Source organism: Blennius ocellaris, assembly GCF_963422515.1.
Source record: "Blennius ocellaris genome assembly, chromosome: 6".
NCBI classification, from domain to species: Eukaryota; Metazoa; Chordata; class Actinopteri; order Blenniiformes; family Blenniidae; genus Blennius; species Blennius ocellaris.
In genome coordinates, this window is record NC_137655.1 from 17738857 (window position 1) to 17765432 (window position 26576).

At 39.6% G+C, this 26576-nt stretch overlaps 1 protein-coding gene across 1 annotated transcript; it reads right to left on the reverse strand.

Annotated features, from left to right (window-relative positions):
• Window positions 1-5030: 5030 nt before the first annotated feature.
• Window positions 5031-16973, reverse strand: LOC308131083 (protocadherin-17-like; the record flags this gene model as incomplete). The annotated part of the gene is made up of 4 exons (XM_080497679.1): window positions 5031-5608; window positions 12982-13151; window positions 13306-13364; window positions 14505-16973. 4 exons carry the CDS (start codon window positions 16971-16973, stop codon window positions 5031-5033), a joined length of 3276 nt encoding a protein of 1091 aa, XP_080353805.1.
• Window positions 16974-26576: the final 9603 nt, after the last annotated feature.

Genomic DNA, 26576 nt, shown 5'->3' on the forward strand with positions numbered 1-26576 from the left:
TTTTTTTTTTTTTTTTTTTTTACCACCAAACAGCTTATTGATTGAATAGCTTGTCTATTGATTCTAAAATGCTGGGTCTGTATCTATAATGTGTAGCTTTGTCTAGTGCTCCCTTTCTCTATTTTCCATCTTATTTATGATGGCAGACAAATCACTTAAAGGGCGAAGCTTTTTAGACTCAGGACTCTTGAGCATATGACAGAGTGCATTAGCTTTTCCACTTTATGCAGATATTGGCCCACTTTGTCACTAAAAAGGCATGTAGAGGACTATTTTTGCCCAATTCAAAGTGAGGAAAGTGTGTCATGACCCAGTAACACGTAGTGAAACCTGTGTGAAGTCCTGCCGGATCGCTCCCTCATGCTACCTCCTCTCCCAGTGTTCGACATTAATCGTGATTGACAGATTGGTGTGTATTTGAACTTCTCCCAGAGGAGAATGACCTTAGTGATACCTTTTTAACAAGCCCTTGAAATGAAATGCCTGTGTAGTCTGGAATTTTCTGTCAGACTGGGTCAATAGAAAGGGTCTTAATTCCCGTGAGCCTGAATGAAAACTAAATACGGTCAACAGCGTCATACATCGGGGAAGCAGAACAATGCCATGCAGACAGTATTTTGTAAAATTTGTACTCTCTGTCCTGTCAAGTCTGTCTATTGTTACAAAAGGAAAATACATTTTGAAAGTGCATCTGCTTCAGCACATGCATATCATTACCGCCCTAGTTTGAATCCAAATTAGGGAAATCGTTGTTGAATAGTGAAAGTTGGCATGTACATTTATTTCCATGTCACTGTGCTCCGTAGGAGTCTAACAACACATTAATCAATTTGGTTAAGTGTTTGGCTTTTCCTCAGTGTTTTCAGAAGGGTTTCAGATTCATCTCATTTGGCCAGTGTGCTCAAAATTTACACAATACCACAACTCTATCTGCACAGGAACAAAAAAAAGCCTTTTAAGCCTCCACTATTACATTTAGATATGAAAGTTCATTGAAGAGACACTACAGAGCTTTTATTCCAATATCACTGAGTAAACATTGCATTTTATTTCTGGATCTTTCAAGGTAAACTAAATGAAGCTACAATAACTGGATACAATTGTAATGTGTCTTGTGTCCTTTATAAAATCTACAGATAAAACTGGAAAGAAGAATTGTATCCCTTTATTAACATCTCCAGGACTTTACAGATTCTGTACATTGTGCCATTAAACTGCAATACCGGCTCAGTTAAGCTCTTCTATAATGACAAAGAATAGACTGAGAGTCTAGAAAGCATATTTATTTACTTTCTTGCTGTGAGTTGCTGTGAGTTAGATAACAGGATTGATGATCCTGTGGCTATCAGTAGACATAACACAGTCAAAAACCTGCCTCTGTAACTTCCAGTAAGTCTACTGTCTATAATTTATTTTTCTGTAATTCCTATTGGAATGAGCCTAAATGATATATGATGTGTGAATTAGTGAGTTTTAATGATAATGATGGATTTCATTTCCTTTAAGAGTGAGTAAACTCACTATTTTCCCCATTTACAGATGCATTAAGCCGAGTCTGCCTCTTGCTGGCTGGAGCTCAAATTTAACATGTAGATATGTGAGTGTTCATTTTTCCATCTAACTCCTGGCAAGAAAGCAATTTCCCAAAGTTATTATTTCAATCCAGATGTAGACTAATAAAAATGACAGCACATTGTTGTTCAGAAAGCCTATTAGTGTCATCTCTGGATCATGTCATATCAAAGCAGTTTTCTTTTTTTGTGCAGAAAGAAAAAAGGTCCACCATTAAGTGTTTCCAGCACACTTTGAATTAAAACTAAATGAATGCATTAATAAATCATTGAATGAACTTGGGCTGCATCGTACAAAATGGTTATTCACTTATCATGTCTTCAATAAATACAGATGCAGGTGTGCATAACCTGATGACGTATGGTTTTTTGCTTTCTATGCTTGAAACGAAAATGCAAATTCACCCAAAAGCAGCTCTTTTAATTTCACCCTGAAGGCATGCATGCTGTGCTCAATGACATCTGCAGTTAGAATGAAAACTACACTCTCAATATTGTTTATGTGTTGTGTTTCCCCACCAACAGTTCTCAGCCAAGTGGAACCATCTCCCATAGAATTTAGTGGAGGTGGAAGACAAGCTCTTAATCGGCTGTGTTATTGAATTATTGAATTAAAAGCTTAAGTACTCAGGGTGAGCATGTCAATTTTTCACAACTGAATGGTACAGTGCTCATTCCATTTTCATCTGAATAGATCATTTGTGTATGTAAAATGTAGAAGAATGGAGGTATTACACAGATCAGTTTCATTGTCTGTAATTCCCTTTCACTGTGACTGTAATCATTCTGAGAGACAAGTCATATTCATCCAACACTGCATGCTAGTCCTTAATCTGCATTCAGCTCTCCTCAACAACATAGCACTTTTTGTCAAGCAGCCGTACTGTAGCACTGTGTTAATTAAGAAAGGGTTTGCTTCAAAGCAAATTGTGCATAATTATGGCAGAAGTGGAAGTTTAACCTGTTTTACATCCTTAAGTGATATAGTGTTAAAAAGTTGGAGGAGCGAATGTCGCAGCAAATCGTTCAACCCATTTCTACTTGACATTCTGCTCACCTGCCTTCATCCCCCGTGTTCTAAAACCCTGGGACTGATACAGATAAAATGATGTGATGTTTCTGTCTGTATTTCAATGGGATGAGTTGCTGTGACCCACGCAATCTCCCTCTCAAAGAGTATTTCAACTTATGCAGATGAGCTCATCAGAGCTGCCTGCTGAGATGAGACATCTAGGTCTGGAATTGTGTCAATACCAGCACCAAAACAAATGCAAATCAAAATCCAAATTAATGTGTTTTCCCTGAGGAGAAACGGAGTCGTACTTATAGTCAGCTCTCAGTAGATGACAGGATTCTGTTATCCAGAGCTCATGAAAAACAAGGCATTCTCAAACCGCTCACTGAGCCAGGGTACAAAAGTCAGTGTCTCCAGATGGAGAAACTACACTAAACTAGGCAAAAAGAAACTAGAGGCTTTTGTATGATTGTTTTACTGATTCAAAATAGAAAACATCTCTATATTTCCAGGTTTTCAAGTTTAGAGATCCAGCTCAGCAAACATACATGTTTATACTTAATCTCTCCATATTGACAATGTCAGGCAGATGTAGTGGATATGATCCAGCTTTTCTTTTTTTTCTTTTTGATTCATTTCATACTATTATTCTGGTCACAGCAGCATTTTTGCCCCAGTCTACTGCAGGAATGAAGATGCAGCAGCCATGTTTATAAAGCAGGTTATGTTTGTAAAGAGGTGAACAAATGGATGAACTGCAACAGTTCATTCTGTTGGATATGTGTGCAGATCGCGGCCCTCTGTCACAACATTTACCCTTTCTGCAGTCAATAGAATAGTAAATAGGGCATGATGGCTAAGAATGGCAAATTTGCACATGTGCTGATGAAAATCAAAAAAAAAAAAAAGAGAACAGCAAATGATGGACATTTTTTCTACAGGGTTTAAAAAAAAAAAAAAATGAAAGCGAATTCCAGATATCAATCAACAGAGACTGCTGACCTTGAAATATTTTCAATAATGATGCTGTATCAATTTTTATTTCCCTTTTTTTTTTGTCCATGTGAATACGCTTGTGATAACCTTTAATGCACTATTTGTTCAATCCTTCACTTCAGCAATGACCCACTTTTTCTCCCACAGGGATCATTAAAATTAAAAATTTTTCTGATCAAAGAATTCATCGCAAAAGTCCTTGCTTGTAACTGCTAGTTGCAGCTGCACGTGAAGTTTTTCATCTTTGTTAGATTTATGCCTTATCATTTGTCAGGCGCATTCATATTTAAACAAACCCATAATCACAAGTAGACATTTACTGACAGCCGCTCTGATGGCTTTGAATTTGAAATTATCAACACGATATATCCGTCGACACGGTATGAAGTGAACTTTCAATGAAAGCATTGAGCAGAGGAAGTCAACTCATCTTCTTTTGGGTGCACTAATACTCAGTGCCTGTTTTTATTTGACTTTATTAAATATAAATGGCTGTGTAAAGTGGTGATTGCGATTTTCTTTAGAAGTTACTGTGACTAAGAACTTGACGACCGTGACATGACATGTGCTGGTATACAGTATGCAGCTAAAATTGTCACATTTGCAGAGTCACGAGTGCTATCTGTCATCAACACACGTTAAGCACCTTGTAGACATGAATGCACTGCTCTCACATTAAACATGACAGCCTCAGAAGTTGTCATCAGTCAAAAATAATTGCCTTCCATGCACACAGTGTATACAAATTTAATAAAATACACAACAAGTACAGTAGCCCACATTCACGTGTAAGCTCAGCTTATTTTCACATAAACTGCAGAGAGGACAACAATAAAATTACAAATACATTCTTAAAAAACTGTTTTTTTTATAGGAACCTCAAATGGTTTTTATGAAAAGGGACATTCCCTGTTGCACCACCATTTACAGTTCATAAGACACTTCACTTTTTGAATGTAACGTCACTGATATGTATTTCAGTTTCCTGTGATATTCAAAGAGATGTTCCTTAAACACTAAATGGAGACAGAAAGCTTCACTGTACAAAAGCAGACAGGACTCAATAGCTTAACAGTAGCAATTTGTTCAACAGCCTCACAAAATCGGAGTTTGAAATGTGTAAAATACAGACATCTAAATTGACAGGTACAGTACACCATGGAAACACTTGAAGTCAGATAACCACGGATCCCCCTCCCCACCCTTAAAAAAAAACCCTTCACAGCAGTCAAGGACACATATTTCACCTAAACACAACAAGTCACAAACTCAAAAAACATATAAAGCAGATGGTTTTTGGTTATACAATGCGTGTCTGGGTACCTCTGTGGGTCAAAATAAATCCCCTCTTGGTCATTAATCTGTGATATCGTCATCACACCCCTGGCAGGTGAGAGAGAGAGAGAGAGAGAGAGAGAGAGAGAGAGAGAGTGGGATCATCTGACCTGTCAGTTGCCAGAGTCCCGTGGGTCGAGAGCACAATCTGACCCCCCACACTCCTGGCTGATGACAGAGCTGTGAATGAGACTGCTTGACAGGGACTTCGGCCTGAGCTCGCAAGTCAGGTAGGAGGGCTCCTCCAATTCAGTGTGCAGTGGGGAGCACTGGCCATCTGGAGGGCCATAGGCACTGCTGTCTGAGCCCCCGTCCCTGTCCTCTTTGGACTCTTGGTTGGCCAAGTCCAGGGGCATACTACTCTTGGTGGGACTACTGGACGCAGAGGGACTCTCCTGTAGCGGTGGGCTTAGTGCACGCTGCGATTTTAAGTAAGGTTTGACATTGGCCACAAGGATTGTACTGTCCCGCTGCTCCTTTCCAAACGTGCTGAGGGTTTTTCTGCTGTTGCAGCTGATGGTGCCATAAATCTCTGTCTCTACCATGGCATCCATTCCCACAGGGATGAAAAGGTTGGTGCGATTATCGGCGCTGTCTGCTTGGCTTCCTACCCGTAACTTTGGCATCCAGCATCTGTCAGAATGTCCCAGTGCACGACATTCATCGGTGCAGTGGACTGATTTGTCTTGCTCTGCAAAAAACAGTTAAACATTTGTTATTGGAGCCTGCTGAGGTATGTATAAACAGCCTAGAAGAAAATGTAAATGACATATTGAAAGACGAGCAGCAATAAGAAGACGGAGGCAACAAACACAGTTTCAAGCTCTAAAAGGCCCTATGGATACCTACTACAGTTCATATATGCATTTTCATGTGTCGCCAACATTTTTCACATTAAAATAGCACACAGCCAAGTGAGAGTTCAAATTTAGCAGCCAGATCTGTATTTCATATAAGTTCACTCTTTTCCTATCTGAAATCTGCTCACAATGAACCCTGAAGATAATGATACACAACAATGACATGCAAATTAAAAAGTTCATTTCAGTTTGTTTTTTTCCTTCATCAAATGAGTGATTCATCCCATTTATGAAACCTTTTCCCTCAGCTTCTCTGCTCAACCTGTGTAGGTGTTTCCTGGAAAATATCATCTGGTGCAGAGGAAGTGATGTTTTGTTTTTTTCTCTTATTTTTTTAAATTTACATTTCCATCATAAATCATTTGTGTGAAACAAACAAACAAACAAACAAAAAAGATGTGCTTGACTATATTCACACTTCTAAACAGTAGGTGAAGAGACATTCAGTAAAATCTGTTATTCTTGCTTGTTATCCTCCTTTTTGTAAGTTTGAGAAAAAAAAAACCCCAAAACATGATAAATGATCATCATAACAACATTTGAATATTCAACAAACACTGCAATTAAACTGAGGTTTTGACATCAAAAACATAATTTGTATCATAAAATCATCAATATTCTATTGCTGCTGACCTGGTTTAGCACAATATGACCATTCAATCACAGACAAGATTCACATGCACGCATCTGTAACAGCGACTCAGTAGTACATTGCCATGTAACATAGTGTAGTACAATATCAAACTGCCAGATTTCAAAAGTTATTTTTGAATGGGTTGCATAAGCACTCACAAATTGCACATTTTGTGCAATTCCACAGCAATGAAATCCAAATAAACCCTGCATATCTATTCATAAGAGGCATAAAGTACTCTCGTGCAAAATCATGCGCCATTGCATTTCTTATCTATTTATTGGGCTTTTTCCTCACGTATAATGCAAAATGTGTTGTATCATGCATGCCTGCGTATCTCAAGGACAGTTACAGTGACTGTGTGAGAATAAAAGTCATAAATTGGGTTCCTTTTCTAAAAATCTAAAAAATCTTATGTGTAAAAATAAAGACAAAAACTAAGTCAAAGTTCATTTCAAAAATACAAATTAAAAAAATGGATAAAATCAGAAAAAAAGGCAAACATGAAACATAACAAGCTTTAAATACATTCCAGACTGAAAGCTCTAGCTCAATGCCACCAGACTATTGGTGTCATTTAATTAAAAAAGTAAAAAAAAGAAAAAAAACTTTTCTTCTTGTGATTGAGTGTGTTACCTAATTATTCCATGGCTGTGGCAGCTTCTGCTGCATTACTTGATACCGCACACCATAGCAAATGTCACGGAGCTGCACAACATGCTTGTGTAATAGTGTCAGCAATAAAAAGTGGCAAAATAAACAAGTATCTTTGTGCTGTAACTCAGTCTTTCACATTTCACGCCACACCTAACCCTGAACGCATTAAAGAAGCACACAGAAAACAACACATCCAAGGAGCCAATTTCCACGGGGCACACAAGTAAGAGGTGTCGTTTTCTTTTTCTTTTTTTTTCAGGGCCATTATGCTGTACTGTCAGAATTAACTTGACAATGACACATTGGGGTGTTTTGCATGTAGACACATGAAACAAAATGTCAAACATGTCTTTGTAAATTGGTGGTAAATAATTGTTTTTGCTTTATCTGTTATGCATGAAAGTGAAATGGCAATTTCATCTGTAAAACTAATAATATAAAACAATCCTTTTGTCATTCTGTTGACTGATTTGGCTTTAATAAATGTGCTTCCTTTGATGTGATTGCCACAAGGTTTTAATAGCCTTTCATTAAAGACAAACACATCCTTGTAATGATCGCCAGATTGATAGTTTTGGTTTTCTATGTGGGTAATCTACAGGCTATTTAATGTGAGTGCGGAATTAAAAAAAAAGAAGCTTGGGATTAACAAACATGCAACAGAGACAAAAATAAAGACTACATCTGTGACACCTCTGGATTCACCTGAGTGTTTCTCCCCCACAGGAATATAATGTTCTCACATCTAGTGAACACTTAAACAACACCCTACTCCTACTAAAAGCTAAATTCCAATCAAAACAGATTAAAACATCAAATCTGGTTTAGTTAGTTATGCACTCTCTTGTCTATAAATAAAGCTTGTCTGTCGTACTGACATGCCATTCCGTGAAATCAAACACCACGAGTGAGTGACTAACTATGAACGAGACACTTGATCACATTTTGAAACCTGGCTCTGATGAGGATGAGATGAAAATCTGCCTGTATGAAGCGGGAGCTCCACATGGCTCCCGCTGAAACAGGTGGGGAGATCCTCTTGTTCAAAGGCAGCAGTACCTTCCACATTCACCAGTGTCGACCAGTTTCATGGAGGGTGTACCAACCCGGGGAGGAAGTTCAAACAAAAAAAAAAAAAAAAAAAAAAGAGACACTTTCTCTGTGCCACAACTCCCAAGAGGTGTGAAAAGCAGCACCAAGCGACGCAGGCTCATTTGCAAAGTACATGCCATGACTATCACGTACTCCTGCTCAAGTCTACGAACACCTACACAAACACACACACAGGAGAGCAACAGGAGCAACAGCATACAATGAAACTGTTAATTATGCGGAGACAGGACACGGTTTAATGGGGATTTTAATATTATATCATATCTATTTTGCAGATTTAATGCGTACATTAAAAATTGAAACGCTGAAGTATCACACTTGAATGTAAAGCATATTTTCTATATAGGGTTTTTCTTTTTCTTTCGTTGGGATTGGGTGTGTTTTACGTGCAGAGAAATTCAGAATCGGGCCACATGATGGGGCAGTGGTTGATTAGGGGGAGGGGAGGTCCTTCCTCCACATGTGTGAGGTTTCTCCCACAGTTCAAAAACAAGAGTTTTTATGGCTAATTGATGCCCCTAAAATCCCTGTAGCTGTGAATGTGAGTGTGTGACTTTCTGTCTCTCTGTGTTTGCCCTGTGATGGACTGATGACCCGTCCAGGGTGTAACCTGCCATCACCCATCGACCCAAAGCCAGCTAGGATCACCTCTGGTGACCCTGAGTTGGATAAAACTGTAAAATACAAAAGCACAAGACTGATAGGTGGATGGAAATCAGAATAGGGGAAGGAAAGCCCTCCTTTTTCTTTTTACACTATTTTCATCTTGAAAACCAAAAACAATAAATATCTCTAAATATTCAATTTAGTCTCGGAACTTATAGTTTTACTTACAACTATGGAGTTCAAAGATTCTTTCCTTACATGCATGTACTAGTCAGGGTTTAATAAGCTGCGTTTCCCCAAACAGACATGCTAATCATATTTTGGTGTTATCAAATACAAAAAGTATTGTTAATTTGAAAAAATAAGTACTCACTTAGCAGTGTGAACTTCCAGTATACAAGGAACATTTACGTCCTCTTAGATTTTAGAAAAGGTACTAATAAAAGTACCCAAGTCAAGCTCAAGTTGGTTGAGAATATCCTTGCAATATATCTATAGTTTTTAAGCAATATTTTCAGGTAAATGACTAATGTTGAGAAAATGCAGGTGAAAAGATTGAATTATGTCAAAATGTGGGTGCAGTGAGGCACATCTTATGACAAATACCTGCAAACATTGGTTTAATATGGAAGATAAATTAACGAGGATGAAGATTTGGCCAAAGCTCATTTAGTTTTTACAGGCTCTATTTTTTTTTTTCCTTAAGTAAATTTACCAATTTAACATATGTTGATGTCAAGCACACACAACCGTTTCTTGGCAGAATCTACTCTGGCAAGATGTCAAAGTTCAGAATATGGAGCTGACCTCAAACTGAATCTTTGACAAAAATAATAATAAAAAGAAAAAAAGCTAAAGGTGCAAAAGCAACAACAGCAACCCTGCTTTTTAAAACAGTTTGATGCGTCTTACACCCCAGATTACAGTTATGTGGCTTGTGCATTTTTCTTTCTTCCTTTTTCTTGTAGCATCACAAAGAAAAGTATTTTCTAAGCACAGATAGGCAAGACCAGAACAATAAGCATACGACAGGAGAAGGAGGTAGACGCTGAATTCATTTCCATGGTACCTATCACCACTGCAGAGAAGCTCGCAGATGACGCTGATGCAAAGGGATGTATGTGCTTAGAAGGTACAGCAACATCCGAGCCAGGTATTTTCTTGTTTGAGCCATTGTGTCTCGCTTCACCACCAGAGGTAATTGGACGATGGTGTGTACATATTTACATGTGATTTATTCCCTAACAAGATAACACATTGGCTCCATTCTTTCTTAGCATTCATTAGCAGCATATAAACATTCACAATGGTTGACAGCCTGCTTTTATGTAACTGTGGATATGGGGACTTTTGTTAACGCTCATAATGTACAGCCTTTCTTAACGATCGCGTTCTTTTCTGGAAATGCCGTTCTTATAAGGAAGCGGTTCATTTTAAAACAATGTAAATGTGACTACACTTTGCCATTTTGCTATTTACTGTCAGTTAATACACTAAATTTAGCAGTTCACATGAGAAGCTTCAGATACCAACTACTAAATAAACACTTCTTGCTGCTTACAGCTTGTGTGTACAAGGTCATTTAATAAGTGGTTCTATACTTCAGAAAGATTCAATAAAGGGCAACCTTTATTGAGTATTTGTGATTTTTGAAATGATGTTATAATCACAACTTTATAGCCACAAACTGCAGGATTTATATAAAGTGCTATGTAAAATCAAAATTAGATGTAAAAACATCACAGCAAAGGAATTTGTTATTTAAAACTGCAATTATGTATTGAAAGGAATGAATAGGGAAGTGACAATAACTTCCTCTGTTCTGTCTGTCATTGGATTTCTACTTCTATTTCGGACTTTATCACTGAATAAGATTTAGTTAAATAACAGCTCTAAAACGACAGAGTTAAACAATGGCTTTATGTGTCAACTGCATTTATAGCATCATGTATCAGAATCATGACAAAGTGACAAATAGCTGTGATCTTATGGGCAACTGTGGAATGGAACAATAACATGTTCTCAAAAACAAAGAAACTGCCTGCCCATTATAAATAGAATCAGAGAAAGCCTAGCAACATACCCACTGTGCATCTGGTGTCTGCGAGAGTGAATAAATATTCAGAGTGCATGATAGTGGAAGCTGCACAGGTGCATATATTACCTGTATCAAAGCAGCCAGGAGACTAGAGGGATGGTAAAGGTAAAGACATAAAAGCAATACTACTTAACCCGCAAGCTTTTCTGTTGGTGCATTTGGAACTGAAATTCTGTGGTGTCTCCATTTTGGATAATAGCGCTATCTTGTCTGAATCTGCAAAACACTGGCTTTGTTGTTCAATAAATGTACCTGTGTGTGTGTGTGTGTGTGTGTGTGTGTGTGTGTGTGTGTGTGTGTGTGTGTGTGTGTGTGTGTGTGTGTGTGTGTGTGTGTGTGTGTGTGTGTGTGTGTGTGTGTGTGTGTGTGTGTGTCAGTTTGCAGGAGACAGAAGGAGTGAGTGGGTTGAGGGTGATGTTTTTGTGTGATCATGTCTAAGGCATTGTGCATAATGTAGATCTTCCATCTTGTACTTAGTAGACAGTGACATCGTTTAGTATTCAGCTGACCAACCCTGCAAGTAAACTATTGGTTCTAATCATTAGTTCTGCTCTTTAACTCCATTTCTAACAGGAAAGGCATATTAATCTCTATCTATCTATCTATCTATCTATCTATCTATCTATCTATCTATCTATCTATCTATCTATCTATCTATCTATCTATCTATCTATCTATCTATCTATATATATACATACAAGTATATGTGTGTGTATCTTGCCACCTTTCTCTTATCTTACAAATGCAGATCTATAAATTAACTGGCATTTCTGTCAAGCAAGCGTCAGCACTACACTTCCCATGTACGAAGCATCTCTTTCAATATCTCTTCATGTGATTGGCTTTAGAACTTCGGTTGAATCAGATTCTGAAATGTGCTGCAATAAAAAAAAATGTGATTGAATTTTACACCTCCCACAGAGTCAAGTTTGGTCTGCCATAATTTCTCATAGCAAACATCAACACACACACACACACACACACACACACACACACACACACACACACACACACACACACACACACACACACACACACACACACACACACACACACACACACACACACACACACACACACACACACACACACGTACGTACGTATAGAAAAGTGAGATAGATAGAGAGATGGAGATTCACACCTCCTTCTGCAGATACAAGAGTGTTCTCATCGCTGCCCTCTTGAGCATGCCACAAACAAACAGTTCATAGCAATGTAAATGGTGTGGAAAGTACTGTGTAGGGACATGATGACCACAGCCTTACACTTCAGGCAAGGAAATGAGAAACATCGCTACTCCACTCAAGTCCTCCATTATCTTTTATCTTACCAGTGAGGGTTGCTTTCGTGTTTTCAGTTTATAGCCACAATAGCTAAATATATCAATCCCTCTCAGGTCAGCCAGGTTGCAACAAAATGACAGTCATGTCTGATTATACTCCTGGCACAGTGCATCGTTTCAGATTTGCGAAATAAAATTTAACGTTTCTATTTTCAGTTGTAAAGCAAGCAACTCGCAAAACACTGAAACCACAGCAAAACCAATAATAACTGAGGAAATCTTTCCAAGCAAAAGGTGGATACACTCTGTCATGTTGCACCAGAAATATCTGTCATTTTGCTCTGCAAGTGTCTGTCATGCCTTCTTGTCTCTGTTGTGTTCTTCGAGACATGCATGCGACGAATCTCGGTTCAAATAATGACATGATCAAAAGAGGCCCAGACGGAGGTACACTTTGCCATGCATATGAGTTTATTTGATGGTTAAATCAGACACAAGATGTTGAAAAAAAAATCTACCTTCAGCCAATGGACTCTTTCATCCTTTTAAACTACCATCTACCTTCCACTCTGGTGCCTTCATGTCATCTTTGAAACAGCTCAGGCTGTCTGCAATGCAAAGTGGAATAAAGTAACACTACCTGCTGCAGATGCGGCACCTAATAACACTCTGGTTTTACCTGATCCGCTTTAATGGAGGAAGTGGCGACCTGGAGGCTGGAAGACCTCCACTTAAATACCAATGGACAGCATGCACTGTGCATAAAATACAAACAATGTCTGGTACAAGAGTCAGTTTCAAGATGTCCACTCACCCTGTTCAAAAGGCTGGCCATTAACTGCTGTTGCTTTCATCTTGAGGGCCTCCCTGGCAGACGTGTCGCAGTGTGAGCCTTTATTAGTATCCTGGTCACTATCAGCTTGGTCACTATCACCATGGCCACTGTCTCGAAGGCTTGCGCGTTCTGCATCCTTGAATGTTGAACTGCAGTGGCATTGAAAAGGGGGAAAATATATAATAACTTACTATTAGCAATGTGTGAGCAATTTCATTCGATAGACATGGTCAATTGGCTTTGTACAAAAATGAGAAAACTGAAGAGAGGACTGGTCAAGATGCTTTTCAATAATTCTCTTACCTTTGAACAAATGGCTGTCTGCTCCCAGCATAATTGGACTCTGAAGGGAAATTTTCAGTCTAGAAACAAAATGAAAAAAAAAAAATTCTTTCACCAATAAAATGCAAAATTCAGACACAAGAAGAACTGTTATCCCTGGCTTTTTTAAATTTTTTTTTACATATTCTTAATATAGCGCCTGAAAGATAGCAATAAAAACATAGAGAACCTGCCACTGATAGTGGCATTATAAGAACAATCTCTATTGTAACCATATGTGCTCTCTTTGGCAAGGCAAAGAGTTGAGCATTAGCCACTGTCATCAACATCCTCTCCCCCCTATCTTGAGGATAATGTGTTTGTGTTGATCACACCCACATACCCTAGTGGCTGGTGACAGTGCCAGGCCTTGTCATCTGTGTTATCATCTCCAAATGAGACTGTCTGCGAGACTGTCCTAGATATTTACATCGTTTACAACAAATAATTCTGCTGTGCTAAACAGCACTACAAGCTCATGCTGTCAAATTAGCATGTTAGCTGGCTCATGTATTCAACCCTGCCATCTCTACAAGGCAAGCCCGGACCCTATTAATGGCCTTATCGTGCCAACTTTGGATGCGGATGGGTGAATCTGGCCCATATTTGAGGGGAGCGAAAAATGCGATTGTAAGGTTATGCTGTGTGCATCTAGCTGTCTGGTGCACATTGGTTCAGTAATGTGATCGGACAAGCTGCTCAAACACCTGTCCAATCCCACATTTCAGGCGAGGTTTTGTTTTCACTCTAAAGCAGTGAATCTGGCAGGGTCACAGCAGCCTTGTTCAAGACTCATGCTGTTTGCATGTCTAACTGAGAAGGCTTTCTGATTATGAGGACCAACTGTACCATTTCATGAGAAAACTCTCAATTGAGCAACCTCAAAATGATTCTCAAATACATGCAGAAGAAAAGAGTCCTCTCTTTTGCGACATATTTAAAACATTTGAATACAGTCACGTCCATGTCATATTATGCATCATGAACTGAATATCATGTGAATATTTCACATTGTCATAACCAGAAAAGAAAAAGTGAAAATAATGATGTGTGCCCAAAGTGACAGGATTTCTTGTTCTTGAGTCAATGACTTTTCTTTTGTCAGATTTGTATAACAAAGCAGTGTGTAGATAAGTGAGAATGAAGAGCAGATAAAGTGCACAGTGCAGCATCCTCCTTACCTGTATCACTGACATCCTATTCGCTGGAGTGTCTGTGCTAAGACCGGCAAAGCTGGAGTGGCACCCAGCCCTGGGGACTGTCAGGCTGTTTGGGGTGGTTTTCAGGTACATGACCTCTGACCTGGGTAGGGTGAGTGGCAGAGGGCTCTGATAGTCGAAACATATTGGAGAGGTGATGAGCGAGGGGCTGCTCACCACGTTCATCCGGCTCGCAGAATCTCTTTCCTCCATCTCACTCTGCACCAGCATGATGTCACTCTTGTTGATCCTTTTCTTTTTTCCCTTCCCCACTGGAGGATTGGAGTACTCAGCCATGCGGCAGTTATAATTCCCAGTCTCCTTATCTTGATGCTTGGACTTGACAGCGATGGCGGTCATGACTGCTAAGAGCATGACAGAGATAATGCAGAGGGTAACTATGAGGGGCAGGGACACATCCCAATGCTGCTGTTCCCCACTCGTGCTGGAACCCCCTCCTGCTGCTGTTTCTGTGTTCGCTTTAATGATCAGCTTAGCCACGGCAGATAAGGGGGGCTTGCCATGGTCAGTTACCTTCACCACCAGCTCAACCACCGGGGCAACTTCCTCCCAAAGAGCATGGGCAGTTCTGACTTCTCCTCCCACCGGATCCATCTCAAACAGGTGGTCATCATTTCCCTCTGTGATCTCATAGGTCAAATGGCCACTTTCTCCGTGGTCATGATCCACCGCTTTCACCGTGGCGACAATGTATCCAATACCAACATTTCTAGGCACGGGGATCTCAGCTGTGTCGTTTTGCAAAAGGGGTAAAATAATAACTGGTAGATTGTCATTAACGTCAAGAATATTGACTCTTACTGTAGAAGTGCTCTCCATGTGAGGTGATCCTCCATCTTTTGCCTGAACTTTGAACTCAAATGATTTTGTTTGCTCATAATTGAAAGAGCGTGAGGCATATATGGCTCCATTAGTGGGATTAACAGACACATAGGTGTACACTGAAACATCTCCAATATGAGACGGCAGAATGGAGTATGATACTGTTCCATTTCTACCAACATCTGGGTCGTGGGCCAAAACTGAACCCAGATACTCCCCTGGGATGTTGTTCTCAGGCACCTGTAACACATATACTGTCTTTGTGAAACGAGGTGCATTGTCATTCTCATCCAAGATCTTCACAGTGAAGGACCTAGTGTAGTTCAAAGAGGGAATTCCATTGTCTCTTGCCACAATTGTTACATTGTATTCATCTTTCATTTCTCTGTCCAGAGGTCTATCTGTGAGCAGTGTGTAAAAATTATCATTGTTCTCCTGTAACCTGAAAGGTACATTCCCCAACACCCGGCACTGAAGTTGACCGTTACGGCCCGAGTCTTTATCTGTCACTCTGACCAGTGCGATGACAGATTCTGGAGGTGCTGCTTCACTGATAGCTCCCTGCCGCACAGAAACAAAACTTATTACCGGAGAGTTGTCATTCTTGTCGAGCACTTTGACAGTAATTTTGCAGTGGCCTGGTATTGGGTTGGGCCCTAGATCCTTAGCCTGCACGTCAAACTCTATGATTGGATTCTCTTCAAAGTCAATCTCTCCCTGGACCTTGATGACGCCAGTATTGGGGTCAATGGAGAACAAATCTTGTATTCGTTCAGATGCATATCCAGTAAAGGAATAGACCACCTGCCCGTTGCTTCCTTCATCCTGGTCTGTGGCATTCAAATCTATAAGCACTTTTCCAGGGGGTGAATTTTCCAGCATTTCTAACACATATGAGGATTTTTCAAAAATAGGGCTATTGTCATTCGAATCAGTCACTCTGACGTTGATCTGCATGGAGCCTGATCTTGGATACTCCCCACCATCAATTGCAGTGAGAAGAAGGGTGTGATGACTTTGATCCTCCCTATCCAGAGGTCTCTGAACCACCAGCTCTGGATATATAGTCCCGTCACCCCTCACTTTTAAATCCAAAGAGAAAGTATTATAATCATCTCTTGTGACCTGGTAGGTTTTTATCCCATTTTCCCCTGAATCGGAGTCATGTGCAATAGTCAGAGGAAAGCGTGTCCCAGCAGCCGCGTTTTCTGAAATATCAATATTTACATGATCCGAGGGAAAACTGGGAGAGTTGTCATTTATGTCTTGTATATCAATCTTGATCATGCATATTTCCTTGTCGTTAGCAAACACCTCCATGGAGAGCTGGCACTTGGGGTTGCGCCTGCATAACGTTTCCCTGTCAATCCTTTGTTTAGTGAAGATTAGTCCACTCTCCGGGTCAACATCCACCAGATGTGGTGCAGAATTCTCCAGTACTCTGAAGTTAGATTTTTTCCCTCTCTCTAAGGTCCCATATCCGGCATCTTTTGCTATATTGCCTATAACAGTTCCAGGTCCTTGCTCCTCCGGGACAGAATAATTGAGATTCTTCAATGTCAGGGCTTTAACCCACAGCAGAAAGAAAATGGGTACAGAGAGACGCATCCCTTCTCCTGGATATGCAGTAGTGGCAGACAGAAAAAAGAAAAATCCTCGTTGACTTTCAACCTGTTGATTACGGCAAACCTAGAGAACTAAACGCAAACCAGGCATGTGGTTGACGCCGATCTCACACTAATTAGGTATTAAATCGATCTGAGAATCGCAATCTGCCTTTTAACCTGTATTTTAACCTCTTTCACACGCGGCTATGATGAACTCTTTCTGTAAACAAAGATGACCGCCCGACGACACCTGATGTATGAATTAAATATCAAATCCAACATAGTGTGCGCGAAATGCTTTGTTTTCCTCTTCATAAGGGGAGGAGGGTGGGGGGGGACTTACTGAATAATCGATGAATATAAAGTATTAATATTCCCCACTGCATCCAAGGTTAAAGCGTTTGAATCTCTGTGGTGAAGGTTAGACCGTAGCTTACAAAAGCGCATTGCCCTCATGCGACATCTACACCTAGGCTACAGCAAACACTGACATGCCCGTTCAAAATGCAGCATCGCCCGATGTTACCATTCACAATGCATTTACTTTTTCCCCGGTGCGGCACACTGTTGCATATGGGTTCTGCCCGTGCAGCACATCCAGCCTGCCCATGTCACAAAGTAGCGGAAAAGCACGATACCGACGCTTTTTTTAACTCCTGCTCCAACCTTTTGTGTTCCCGTCATTCGAGCGCGTCTATAGCGCGGCTGCGACTTTTGCCCGATGATTGTCCTATAATCAGTCCAGTAATCCCATAATCCAGTCCAATTGGACCCAGTGCTCCTGCATCCTTCATTCGGACAATGCTCGTCTGCACTGCCACCGTAAACGTAGCCACGAAAAAAAAGAAGAAGAAGAAGAAGAAGAAGAAGAAGAAGGAAAAAAAAAAGAGAGGGTGCTGGAAGATTTCAGATAATCAAAATTAATCGCTTTTTTTCTCTCTCCTCTTCCCTGCGCGCAGTTCTCTCCGCGTCAACTGTTGAAACCTGCTCCCTTCACAGTGAGTGGATCTGACCGGAATCCTCTCGACGCCTTTAGAAAACACTCCGGTGTATTTCTTGGTGCATTTAACATAGTTTCTGATCGTCTTCCAGCAAATGAGTGAACAGTGACAGATCTAGCCTAGGGGGGGTTTCTCCAATAGGTCTGGCAAGATCGCATGAAGAAGGGCTGTTCTAGTGCTACGTGATTCATTTACTGATGTGCGCGCACAGAGCAGCAGCATCACAGGGAAGAAACGTGCTGCTGGATGTTGCTTCCAATACATGTGGATGTGGACGAGGAATTATGAATAGATCGATGAAATGTGTTTGGCTGGGATGTAGTAAGAGCAGTAAGGACTTGACAAGTGGTCATTTTTAGTGAGAGGTGGCTCAGATGGCCAGCATGGTGTAGATAATGTAAAATTAAAGCTGACAAAAGGTCTGAAAAATAACACTGGGGCTCTTTTTGTTCCCCAGAGTGCTATGTTCTCAGAGTCAATGAAGCCCTTTAGATATGCAGAACTAAAGATTCTTATCAATAATTGAAAACAATAGACTACCTGCTGTCTTACCTGGTTATCATTAGGTTTTTTTTTTCTTCTTCTTTTTCTTTTTTGAGAACATCCAACTTCGAGATAAAATAAAAGACAGACTGTGGGTGTTTTTCTGGATAATCTCTGTAAAGGACATAGGAGAATTGCTTGTTCCTCTGAAAAAGAAAAAGAAAAAAACAAGGCTTATTTCACAGCTCAAATATCACAGCTGTTGGTATAACCTGCCTTCTGCAGCTATCACACTTGCCTTCAATAGCCTATCCACATCAATCTCATATCTCATATTGAAAAGATGGACTGACATTTAGTTCACTCAGCATTTCAACAATATGACATTTGCATTTTTATTCTCACTTGACCAGATCTTGGTGACACACTGGGCTCCTTGTGCAGGTAGCCTGTGAGAGTTATTCTGAGAGGAAGCCGTGTCAACATCAGGGCATGATCAGTGTTGCTCAAGATCTAAATCAACCTTGAGTTGTCCCTGAGTTCATTCTCATTGTCTGAAACATGGCTGCTTCTTTCCTCTGGGGAGCATCAACTTTGCCTGGCCAGGGTGCCGCCTGCATAAATTGGCCATTTCTGCAGGTAAGAGATAAGGACAACAAAGGGAAACTAATTATCATTCAGTCTATGTTAAAACCTCAGGAAAGAAGTGCTATTGACAATTGTGTCTGCATTGTCACAGTCATACCAAGTAATATGATCTGAACTCCCAACGAGGTGCTGGTTCATATCCATAATAAATAGGCCACATCGTGACGTGAAGCTTTGGCGGCCTTCTTCGTGTCGAGGCTTGATATTGACTTTGTCATGGACAACTTCCTTTAATGACAACATTGCTCCTGCCCTGGTGTGAACCCCAACATCCACTGCGTTGTTGGCACCGAAAACACACGGATGCATCAGTTGTTTCATGACGAATTGATTTCTCGTTGAAGGCACATTACACTGTTGGTGTGAAAAATCCTACCTGTTGTAATTCCACAGAGGCTGAAATGACAAACAGTAGCTTTGCTCATTTAAGCATACTTGTAATATCTTGGCATCTCTTTCATGTGATTCACTTACCACTCTGCACCACCATGATTAGAGGTGAGATTAAATTGTTTATCATTCTGTTTTTGCTCCCATTGCTGGTTGCACCACATTTCAAGCTGCACTCCAGAATACTGATGGTGGTGAGTGGGAATTATGATCAACACACGTCACAGTATTTTTGCCGCAGAATAAATGAACATGAGATCAAATTTGACTTCAAACAAATGTAACAGGGAGACATTTTGTAAACACAGTAATTCCACACATGACACAATATGCACTGCAGAAGTCATAAACAATTATATATAGGGAGACATTAGTATCTTTGTGAGCTGCAGAAAACTGACAAAATATAAAAAAGGCAAGTAATAATAATGACGACAACAACAGCAAGAAAACACAAGCCTGTCATAGAAACCACAGTATAGCAATACAGTCCAATAAGTATGAGCTTCACTCCAGTACTATAGTGAAATGAAGAATCTGCCTTTTTGTAGTTTCCTGTAGCCCACTATTGTGAGCCTTTTACCTTGTAATAATGATCCATATCCCTGCATAATCCATGTGTCATGACTCCTCTGCAGAGTACCCATCTTAAAGCGACTGTTCATTCACTTCAACCAAAAAAACCCATTTCGCCTATACTTGTAACTAGCCATGCAGAAAATTTTAGTTTTATGTGTCAAGGTTTTGAGGCATCTGCCTCAGAAACTTCTGCAGTTCTGCAGGCGGCACAATACAATAAAGTTATACTGAAACACTGAAATTGAATTTCAGTGATGCTGCAAAGGGAATTAAAAGGAGATATATGTTGCACAATCCACAATACATGTTGATACGGCGACAGAACATTTCCTTTTGTGGATAAAAACAGAGGGCGTTTAATGTTTTCTGGTTGACCAGGATATTGGTTCAGGAAATTGACTTTTACTGTTGCATGTCATTTTCAAATCCTGACCACCTACAAATACTGTAATACTGTAAATCCAATTCACTTTTATTATGGCATTGTGGTGCAGATATATTTGAACCACAGCAGAAAAAACACATTTTATACGTATGCGATTGGATTGTACAATAATGTTTAGTTTAGCCGTTGTTTGCAGTGCAAAGTGTTTTTTGTCTTTGAGGATATGTGTAGCTGTAGTCTATATTTTTTCCTATTGCCAACAAATCCCACAATAAGGCAAAAACCAACAATGAACTGATCCTACCAACAAGTTGTTCCAAGAGTGAAACACACCATAGCTTTTCTGAAGGAATAAATTGCCCCATTTGTGTTCTGCAGTCGACCTGCGTAGAGTTAGTTGGGGTGGATGGCAGACGAACAAAGCACAGGACTTTGACTCTGGAGAGGTTTGCATCCTGAGCCCCATCTGTGGTTAGTCTGAGGCAACAAACATGCTCTGTGTAAGGTTAGAAGAGACTGAGCGCTCATTTAATGTTGGTAGCTATACTGTGTTTCAAGTCACTGTGAACTGTTTATGTTTTAAGCGCTAACTAGGATCCTTCCTCAACTTTCAGTGCTGTCAGCAGTTAAACATAACAAATAAAATACATTATTGATGCTGTTTCTACTTGTGGATACTCTGCTGTCAATGTGATGCATTGGCAAAAACGAATAATGAAATATACAGTCAATAAATAATTCACTGCCAAATATTGTAATATTTTTGTAACTTGGAAAAAAAAATGCTGTAGTTAACTACATTTTTCATATTATGTTAATAGAAATCATAATCCAGGCAGCTTTCCGTTTTCTTCTAAACATATTTGCTGTTGCAAATTAGTTGCATATAAATGCAATTTCACAGGAGACAGGGTTGACACTGTTGTACTGGGTGACATGTTCTTTCATTAAGATGAACATGGGAGCTGTTGTTTATTTTTAGTCGATCCCACATACACCACCCTGCTGTCATAATTCACTGGCATACCAAATGTGCATTAATTTGCTGCTGAAAATAGTCCCCGGGAAATGTCCCGTTTAACAACAAGTCCTCCAACCAAAACAGCCATATAGGTCATCAGTCACTACCCATGGGAGCTCTCTGGGAACTAAACAAATAAATAAAGACTTTGCCGAAAAAACCCCCAAGTAAATACCCTTCATGACAACATTAACACTGGAGAAGTTACAAATAGTTACTAGAGCACTAGATTTGATCCTGGTCAGGGTCACAGGGGGCTTGAGCCGAACCCAGCGAGTCATGAGCGAAGGCTCATGACTCGCTGGGTCATCACTGAGAGACACACAATCACACAAACTCACACTCACAGACATTTTATTCTCTTTAATTAACCTCGCATGCATGTATTTGAACTGTAGGAGGAAAAAGGGGTACGTACAAACTCCACATAGAAAAGCTCGGCTTATACATGAACCCATGACCTTCTCGCTATGAGGCGGGAGCGGTAACCACCAGCTGGTACAAATATACCTCTTTCATCAATAATTGCATATTTAAGAACACAGAAGTGATGGTTGTATGTAGGTACTTTGCTTTGGTCTTACTATTTTCATCATTATACATGTTGACCCTTTCGCTATGATATAAGTCTGAGCAGAGTTTGGTTATTATTTTACATTTGACATTTAAGTGGGAGGAGTGGGTGGAAAGTCAAGCCAGGGCACCATCATATCTTACTGTTAATCCCGACCATTTATTTCACATCATAAAAACTAATCCAAAACCTGATGGTATTTTTTTTCTTTTTCACAATGTTTAGTTGAAGGGTTTGATACGGAAGATGAACGGCAACCTTTCATTTTAATGTTCAGTATTTTTTTTCTCTGAATGAAATGACAGCGTTTGGAGCATATCTGACTTAAAATGTCTGTATACCTTCTTTTCAGCAGTGATTGTCCCTTTACAGATGTATACGCACTAATGCAACCCCATACCATCGGAGATGCTGGCTTCTGAACTCTGTGCTGATAAGCAGCCAGATGGCCTCTCTCCTATTTAGTCAGCAGGACACAGCATCCCTGGTTTCCAAAAGGAAGTCCATTTTAAATGAGCTTTGGCTCACAGAAGACAGTGGCACTTTTGAATTAGATTCTTCTTCGCGTGATAGAGTTGGAATTGCATCTGTGGACTGCATGTCTAATGATTTCTATAGACGTGTTTCTCAGCCCATGCAGGGGTTTTCTAGTACAGAATTGTGCTTGTTCCTAATGCAGTGCTTCCAGAGTACCCAGAGATTGCGTGCATTCACTACTGACCTTCATCCTTGTCCCTTGTGCACAGAGATTTCCTCAAATGGCTGTTGATGTTATTGACTAAAGATGAAGAGTTTGCAAATTACTCACTGCTTTACCTACAGGAACAGCCCCCCCCCCCCCCCCCCCAGATGCTGTTCTATCATTTTAGAAAGGGTCAGTGACAGGACCCTGATGTGCCACCAGGACAGACCACATCTCTTATATGACCTTTTTCAAAATCAGCCGTGTTATCAATCCGTTGTCATTTATCATAGCTGGCTGATTATTGCACCTCGGACGTCCACATGGTTTTTGTGTGTTACCGCCATAATTTACAAACCAGACTAATATTTCTTAATGGTAAAATGACTTGCTTTGGACATCTGACAGGCTGGCTGTGCTGTATTCAGAATAGCATATGTCTTCGTGGCATTTGCAAAATATTGTATCATCTTTTCAGTCACATTTCTTGAACATAGATTAAGAAATGAGCGTATACAATGCTTACACATATTTTAAAGCCAACCTCTGCCTGCTGTCATTCATTTGAAAAACAGTTTTGGCTGTAAGAAGACTTTGTTTTTGTATATATGCATATAAATTAGGGGCATAGTGATTCTGTTATTAGCAATGCTGACTACCACTACTGAATGCTATGAAACAAGAACAATGGGTTTCAGGCATCATGCAAAAAAAAAAAACCCCACAAAAAAAACAACAAAAACAAACTAAAATGCTGTTAAGTTACTTTTTTTTTTTATTTAGTATTAAAATGCAAAGTGCCATATTGGTGTAGGTGAGTTGTTAAATCATGCTATACATCTCGCTTTGTCCTTTAGGTTTTCTTTTTATATCAGTGGACTGGTTCGTCTCATTTGTCCTAATGTAGTTTTCAAGGTACCACTACAGACTCCTATTAAAATTCAAAGCACACTCAACAGGCACACGTTTGCTCTTGTTTTTATTCCCTCTTATTTTCTTGCTTTCTTTCCTGATTTTGATGCCTGTCACCTCTAGAATAAATACACACCAAGATGAAATTTTGCTCAGTGACTCTCAGTATCAAATACAGGTAAAAGAAAGATATATATTTGTGTTTATCATCAGGTTTTTTTCATTGGTGTTCGACACACAATGCAACCAGTTCTTGGCCTTTCACCAGCGGCTATTACTCTTCCATTTCTGTAGGTTGACAGTTGTCATGTGGGTCTCTAAAAATCCATCTTTATGGTTGTAGCATCTACAGTCAGGCGCCTGCCTGACTGTAGATGCAACAAAGAGAGCCGAGCACATCGCACAAGCCTAGTTATCATGATACATGTCGAATAAATTATTTTTGGTACAGGCCAGCTGTGGATTTGCATGTAAATGCAAGTCCTCAAGGGTCAATGTGCCAATTCTCCAACATTTCAATTCAGATTCACAACTCAGGAGTCAAGCGTGGCTCTCCAGAGAGTATGGGTTAAAGAGTTGATGTTTTTACATTAAATTTTTAGAGAAATTCTCTGGGGCTGCACGAGTTAAGACAGCCCACTGCCAAATCCTCAGACTAACTTGAAAACATTTGGATTCTTCATAACACCCAGTTTAATTGTGGTAGGAGGTCAGTAATATGGGGTTTTAATAAATGCCCAACCTTATCTGCATTTTTGGGTAAGGAACTATGAATTTCACTCGCTGTGCAGAATGTGCATTTTGAAAGGTTAATGCAAATATGCACCTAAAACCTCACAAATTACCTGTATATTAATCAATGTGGAAAAACAAGCTATGTAATACACTGCTCTGATCCAACCACATTGGGACTGGAAAAGCATCTGGAAAAAAAGAGTTTCCATTCAGTTCACATCAAACATCACAGCTCAAATCATGATTGTACTCTTGAGGTACAAGAAAAAGAAAAACGTGCTTGTGAATTAATTCAATTTTACATATGACCACGCATTTTACATTAAAATAGTCAGTTACAATTAATTAATCACACCTGCTGTGTGATTAAAGGATAATTGAAACTGGCAATATATACAAATGTGCATTTTTAACACTTTCAATATTTCAGCAAATCTATACTATTTAGATTCAATCAGCAACTTTTTTATTAAGGGATCCAGAATTTGTATTACAAATTAGTTCTATAATTGTAAACAGCCTGAACTGCAAAGACTACAGTATTGCAGGCAGGAAGAATTATCTCCCTCCTGAAGATACATTGATTATTCATCTCAGTAATGACCTCATGTCCTAACTTGTTAGACCCCCGTTTTAGAAAATGTACCACGTAACCTATAAGACTGCTGCAGAAGTTCACTGCTCAAATTTCAAAGCGAGACTTCGACACATGCTCACAATTACTGTAAGAGTCTTTTCAATGATCATAGGAATATCATATGGATTTTTTTTTTAGTGTGAAGCTTCGATTCGGGTTTGTAACAAAGCTTGTCAGCTCAATGGAAGGCACTCTTTTTTTTATTTATTTATTTTATCTGACAAGCTATTGTAATGTCAAAACATCGAGTATTCACTCACATCCTAAGATCTTTCCATGTGCACCCTAAAGAGAGGACTCCCCTGGAGGCAATGCATAGCAGCTCATGAGACGTGTGTCGTGAACACTACATGGATGAAATGGCAGGGATTCAGGATAGGAACTGAATGAGCACACGGGAGAGAGAGACAGCATTAGTGGTCTATGAACTGTGAATCAAAAGTGGTCACATCATTGCCTGGGAATATGATAAAGGTCATCAACCAGGAGTTAGTGGATGATTGGAGAAAACTCTTGGCGGACATCAGCATCTAATGCAACGGTGGGCAATTAATTTTCCCAAGGGGCCACATGAAAAAAAAACCAAAAAACAGGTGTAGTGCCAGGCCTCACGTTAAACTCAATTTTGTTCCATATTACTACATCTCTTAATAAAAGAGTTGCATATTTTTATAAGCTCCTATTCCTGGTATGCTTGACTCAGGTTCTTGTATATTTTTTCTGTTTTTTTTTTTAAATCTCAAAGTGAAGATTTAAATTATAATCATTGAACTCTGTGATCTATCTCCCACAAACTGAGAATATGGCTTCACTTTTGACTTCAGTGGATAAGTGATTAGACGTCCATGCTTTGTTCAAAACTCTACAGTATTTCATGTTAACCTTTTTAACATTTCATAGTTCACACAGTGATGAGAGATACAAGTGCATCCATTAAAATGAACGCTGTAGATTAAAATGATAAGAATAAAAGCATATTTTGTGCACCACATATGCACTTTTCATTTGACTTATCATTTCTTGGTGACTTTACTTTCGATACTCAGACACTAACAAAGGCTACTAGCCATATAATGACCAGGTTTGATCTAATACTATAACTTAAATACTTTAGTCAATGAGAAATGCATAATACAACATAAAAAAAACAAATGTGTCTCAGACTGAATGGTTTGACCTGCACTTTGAAAATGCCAACACGTTATAAAGCTCTTTTCAATCCTGCTTTTTTTTATTATTGGGAACATGCTCAAGAAATAGTTGTACAGTTGTTTGATTTCTTCGCAGGAGGAAAAAGAAAAGATCAGCTTCACTCTGATCATGTCTGTGTGTGGAACATGAGAAGTAGGGCAAAACTAGATCTGTCCACGGTTAAAATACACGCCTTTCAACTCTTCCAAAAGCTCCCCAACGAGTACAGTTTATCTCTCTTTTAGTTCGACACTGAAAAAGGAATGTAGAAATCACACATAAATAGTGTTGCAGAGGGAGTTATATTGTGCAAATATTTCTTTTTCATTTGCCAAATTTTCTATTCAGAGCTTTTGCTGCTGGTTC